This window comes from Lynx rufus, unplaced genomic scaffold (assembly GCF_022079265.1).
Source record: "Lynx rufus isolate CCGP_SWC_20201006 ecotype Redwood Valley unplaced genomic scaffold, mLynRuf1.p SCAF_1, whole genome shotgun sequence".
Classification (NCBI taxonomy): domain Eukaryota; kingdom Metazoa; phylum Chordata; class Mammalia; order Carnivora; family Felidae; genus Lynx; species Lynx rufus.
Window position 1 is genome coordinate 18,837,839 of NW_025814823.1, and position 6,000 is coordinate 18,843,838.

The 6,000-nt window shown below is 51.9% G+C and overlaps 1 protein-coding gene across 1 annotated transcript in view; it reads right to left on the minus strand.

The window, feature by feature from the left end:
• FOXO1 (forkhead box O1) overlaps positions 1-5,347 on the minus strand; it is a 97,617-nt gene extending 92,270 nt beyond the window's left edge. Inside the window, exon 1 of the mRNA XM_047079108.1 lies at positions 4,296-5,347. Coding sequence (XP_046935064.1) covers positions 4,296-4,946 — 651 coding nt within the window. The 5' untranslated portion in view covers positions 4,947-5,347. The remainder of the gene's footprint in view (positions 1-4,295) is intronic.
• Positions 5,348-6,000: the final 653 nt, after the last annotated feature.

The window sequence follows — 6,000 nt, forward strand, 5'->3', positions numbered from 1 at the left end:
GGTTTATCCTGCCTCTCCAAGAGGATTCCAGGAAGCCCCAAAGTTACGGCACATGCAGGGAAAAAAAAAAACAAAAAAACAAAAAAACCCAGCCGATTAAATTCCCATGATGCCAAGGTACTGGGTAGTTTCCAAGGGCAGAGTGTTCTAGAAAAATGCAAATAATTCAGGCTCTCCAAAGAAATTCCAGGCAAATACAGACAGCTGCTGTCTTAGAAAAATCATACAGAATTGTAGTTTAGGAGGCTGGATGAAAAGGCACAAGGACAGAGAGAACATGTCCAGCCTGTCAGGGATTCTAACTCACCACTGAGTATTCTTTCCCTCCTCCCCAGTTTATATGTCCCCTTAAAAGATTCCCTGTGCAGTGCATGGTATCCTAGCCACATTTGTGTCCACTGCCAATGTGACAGACTCTCAATAATTGGGGGGGGGGGGGGGAGGGGGAGTTTGTCTCAATGAACTTTAACCTTCTTTAAAATTTACATGAGAATTAAAAATGCCTTCTTCCCAGTATTCAAATGTTTGCCACCCTAAGAAAATAAAAGCTGAAAAAAGTCAAAAATAGAAGTCACCACTCTCTTCCAAGGATCTGCCACAAATCCACAGGTAAAATAAAAATAAAATTCTTATAATTATCAATTAAGGTATTCACACTTGACATCAATTTTGGAATTTCTGAAAAAAAACATGACAGCCATAAGACCTGTTATGTCAGTCCCACATACCTTTTTCAGCCTTTAGTAAATATGATATCACACTTGGCTGCATAATTCCCTTACTCATTTTTAATTCTCTTACCGCATGCTCCCTTCCCCAAATACAGATATTGACATTTTCACCCCACTGTAAAAAAAAGGTTTTCTTTTAAGATAATTTCAGTAACAATCTAGAAGCTGGCCTCACCGTTAAAGAGGTCATTTTTAAATCAAATGTGACTGCAGCAAGAAAGCATCTATCATCCCTGTGCTAGGGACTTTGTGGCTATTTAAATAACTCACCTGCAGATTACAAACCCGAATTACAAAATATGAGTTTTTAAACACAAAAAGTAGTACTGTCAGTTCATAAGCCAAATGAAAGAAATGTCATTCCAAAATAAGGAACATCTGAGATATCTCACTTGTCGAAGCATTCTTTTAACCAAAGTGCTCCAAATAGTGTCAAAACAAAAAACAAGAGTCAACTTAAAACTGCCATTAAAAAAAAAGAGTGGGGGGAGGGACGGACAGAACCAGAGCTCACAATACTAGTTCCCAAGCTCTAGAAAGCTTTCTATGTGGGAGGGGAAGAAAAAAAAAAAGGTCATGGAAATGAAGTTTCACTATTTATAAATAGTGTACATGGTTTAAAAGATCCTGGGTTTTCCAAAAGTCTTAGCTTCCACTTTGAGTGTAACCTTATGATAATTATAGCCGATATTAAAACAACCGTAAAGCACATGTAAGGTACCATCTCCATAAATACAAAATGCGTATCTGACAAATATAACCAGTGTCTAAGGAACTAGAAGTTTATGAACTCTTTAACAGCTTCTCAACTATTCTGTCCATGAAAACCACTTTCAAATTCTCAGGCAGGCCCCAGAAAGTAAAGCACAAGCAACTATATTTAATTAAAGAGTCAATCTAATTCCCACCAGTAAATCACAGGAAATATTTAGTTCCAAAGCAGCCTCTCCTAAGTTTTAAAATAGTTAGGTTTTGGTTGATTTGCATTTTAGGGCTCGATTTTTAAAGCTAAAAGTCATAGTAAAATTTCTCCCTTTTACGAACCTTTAAATCAAGGGAGTCTTTCAAATCTGAAAAACTTGGTTTTAACAAGTAACTCATTTTTATGAAAACTCGAACCAAAAGACTAGTTATGACTTAGAATACTTAAGGCTGTTTCTTTTCTTCTTAAAATATCCCTTTACTCAAAGTGAAAATGCACTTGCTGTAATCTGACTTCCACCAACGGACTCTCATTACACCTGAAACATTTACTCACTTGAGAACGGCAACCCGCTCCTCCCAAAGCCCCACTTGGTTGCCACTGGGAGCAGTCACTGGGCCTCCAATTTTGAACAGATACCAACGATTCTAATTGCTCTGAAAAGTGCTCTGAAAAGTGTATTTTTAAAAATAAAATTATAGTTGCATTTTGGCAAAAAAAATTAGAAAACCTAATAAAAATGGTTGGGGGTTTGCTTTGGCCTTAGAATCTTTGTTTTGTTTTGTTTTTAACTTGAAAGTTTAGGTTGTATTCCTAGTTTAAGAAGAATAATCTGATTTAAGGCCATATGAGAGGCAAAACTAAAAATAATCCCAAACATCGCCTTTCTCCATCTTTGAAGAAAGGCACTCCAGCAAGCTGAAGTAGATTGTATCCATTTCCAAGGACCTAAAAGAATGGTGTAAGTACACACCGTACTTTGAAAAAGTTGTTTTTTTTTTTTTTTAATGGCAAACGCTTTATAAATAAATAGCTCAAGTAGGGTTGATAGATGAGCAAGTCAGGTCTTAAATTCAAATGTTAAGTAAAATTGGATTTGGCAGACAATCTTGATTTTGTGACTTAAAAGAATACATATCAAGCTTAAAAGAAAGCACTTTACCTTTCTGAAACACTTGGTAAAATAACATGTTAACGCCTAGTAATGACATTATTAAGTGGTACGTTTACTCTAAAACACACTTGGGAAAAAATAATATCCTGGCTCCTTCTCCAGGAACCTCAATACGTTAGGAGTATCTTAACCTTTTTGACACACATTAACCACAGGCATGACAGTGTATGTAAAACAACCGCGGTGTAACCAATTGCGCAGCAAAGATCAATCTTTATTAGGCTGTACAGTCAGGCTTAGGGGTGAGGAAGAAGTTCCGAGGAGTGAGGAAGTTCTCCACTAAACTTTCACATCGATCCCTCCACCTGGGACAGCGAGAAACTGTCAGCTTCAGAAGGCCAAAGGAGAATGCACCCCCGGGAGGCCTCCCCACAGCCTCTCCTCCTGAGAGCCCCGGGGTCTTCTCAGTCTCCTAGTAGGGAAGTACCTGCCCCCATCCTGCGTCTCTCCGGGTCTCCCTCTCTGAAAGACAAAAAGGACCAGAGGCCCCTCATCTACGGTCCTCTCTTGTGGCAGGACGGCCCCACAAACTGCTTTGATGCGCACCTCCACTCCGACTCCCCGAAAACACTTGTCACAAAGCCCCCTGCCTGCCTCTGGGATCTGTACCTCCACGCTCGGTAACAATGAGGCGGCAAAGTGAGAAAGAAGGTACACACATCCCCAGCTCTGGTCACCCAAGGCAGCCTCCCCATGCCTATGTAAAAGCCTCAGACCATGGGCGAGGCCAAGTTTGGGGACACTTCCCTGCGTAGAGAAGTACTGGCCTCGCAGCCCCGCGGCCGGGCCGGGAACCGCGCACCGCCCCAGCGCGCTGGCCCTTTAAAGACGCTCTCTTCCTACGCCTGCGGCCCCTCCCTCGCCGTCGCAGCTCCCGCTCCCGCCTCCGCCCCCGCCGAGGGTCACACTTGAACTTTAGCTCGCCCGGCGCGGCCCGGCGCCCGCGCTCCGCAGGCGGTGGCCGCCTCTTCGCACGTGTCGGATGCACTACCTCGGGCTCGTTGCGCCCGACCCCCTGCACTCGAGGCCACTTCGGGTAAAATCAAAACAAAGCAAAATGCACACCGGCCTCCCAAAACTGCGCTGCCAAGGGCCGACTCGCGACCTGTCCCTTCCACCTACAGATCGGTCCCCCGGCGGCGGGGCCCCGAGGAGCTTCCCGGCGCCCTCCTCCGCCCAGTGCGGCGGAAACGGCTCTTCGGCGCAGCCCAAGGCTGGGGGGAACGCGCGTAGCGGCGACGGAGAGGAGCCGCCCTCACCCCCTAAAGGTCCTGGAGTAAAAGAAGCGGTGACAAGAGTCCTCGCCGGCCGTGGGGGAGCAGCTCCCAGTAAACCCCTTCCTCCTTCCACTGGCGGCGAACTTTTCGGCTCGCTCTTATGTCCACTTCTTGCCGTTACTTTTTTTCACTCCCTAATTCCCAAATGAGCCCCTTTTCCCCGTCCCGCTCCAACTCTCACTTGAGCGCGCGCACACACACTTATTCCTGTCCCCCGACAGGTCCTGGGCAAGCCCACCGCTCACATCTGCCACTTGTCGAGCTTTCCCTGCACGCGCTGCCCGCGTGCCCTGCACTTTCAGCCCAAGCAAACTTCCACAGCCGCCCTCTCCTCTGCCTCACCACGACCTCAGGTGGAGGCAGAGTCCCCGCGCCCCCTCCCAGTCCGGCTGTGCGTCCCGAGGCCTCACCTTCCAGCCCGCGGAGCTGTTGCTGTCACCCTTATCCTTGAAATAGGGCACGCTCTTGACCATCCACTCGTAGATCTGCGACAGCGTGAGCCGCTTCTCGGCTGAGCTCTCGATGGCCTTGGTGATGAGGTCGGCATAGGACAGGTTGCCCCACGCGTTGCGGCGGGACGAGCTGCTCTTTCTCGGCTGCCCTGCAAGGGGGCCGGCGGCGGCTGGGGGCACCGGCGGGTGCTGAGACAGCGGCCCGGGCGGCGGGGGCTGCGGCGGCGCCGGGTGCAAGCAGCCCGCCTCCGGGCCCTGGAAGTCCCCGCACAGCCCCCCGGTGGCGGCAGCTGCGGCCGCCGCCGCCGCCACCGCTGCCGCCGCCGCTGCGGCCGCCGCCACGGACCCGGGCGCCTGCTGGAAGTCCCCGCTCTCCTCCAGCAGGCTCAGGTTGCTCATGAAGTCGGCGTTGACAGCGGCCGCCGAGGCCGAGGGCAGGCCCGCGGCGGCGTCGGGGTTCGCTGCCGCGCCGCCCGACGGCGCCGGGCTGGAGGTGGCCGAGTTGGACTGGCTAAACTCCGGCCTGGGCAGCGGCCAGGTGCACGAGCGCGGCCGGGGCAGCGGCTCGAAGTCCGGGTCGATCTCCACCACCTGGGGCGCTTCGGCCATGGTGACCCCCACCCCTCCCCCAACCGCGGGAGAGCCAAAGGGTCGAGAGCAGCACAGGGAGCCAAGGGGGAGAGGGCGCGAAGAGCCGGTCCGAGATTTGGGGGGGCGAGGTCGGCGCCTCGAGCCGACGAAAACCGGGAGGAAGGCGCGGCGGAGTAGTAGCGCGAGCCCAGAACTTAACTTCGCGGGTCCATCAACATCTAGGCTCTTCCAGATTCGCTGCACGGGCAGGACTGCAGGCCAGAGTCGCCGGGTCGGGCAGCAGTCGGCGCCGAACTCCTGCTGACAGGGCCTGCGGACCGAAGGAGGACGGACGCCGCGGGCCGCTCGCTCTCCCGGCGGCGCGACCGCGGCGCTGCTGCCTGTTGAATGTGGCGGCGGCGGCGGCTGCTGCAGCGACTACGCTGCCGCCCGACTTACGGGATCTGCCGCCGCCCCCCGCCCGCGGCGGCGCGCGCGCCGGCCCGCCCCTGACTGACAGCGCACACGACCAATGAGCGCGCGGCACCGCCGCCCAGGCAGCCAGTGGTCGCCCGCCTGGGCGGGGGCCGGTTTTCCACCCGGGAGGCGGCAGTGGTTTGGTGGGGGGTAGTGGGATGTTTTTCTCTTTCACACACTCTCTCTCTTTCTCTCTCTCTCTCTCTTTTTTTTTTTTTGGATCTCTGTTATTATTTTCTGGTAATTCTCAAGTATTTCTGTGAGTCTCTCGCCCTCTCAGTGTTTTGATTGCTAGGAGGCAAACCAGCGTGGAGGCGGCGGCGACACTTTGTTTACTACTGAAGAGCAAAGCCGAGTACTCGAGAAGCTCGAGTGGAACAAGTCGCTCGCTTCTTCGCCTCGACCTCCGCTCGGGGCCCGAAGTGGGGCGGGGCGGGGCCCAGGGGGACGCTCCTCGCTTCGCGGGCACTGGGTGGGCGGGCGGAGGCGGCCTTGCGGAATTCTACTCTATCGCCCCCTTCTCGACTCCACCCACGGTTTTTTGCAGAGAAACGTGGGGAAGTCGGTGGGTTTTGTTTTTGTTTTTTGTTTTATTTTCCTGCGATCTGTCAAGTCC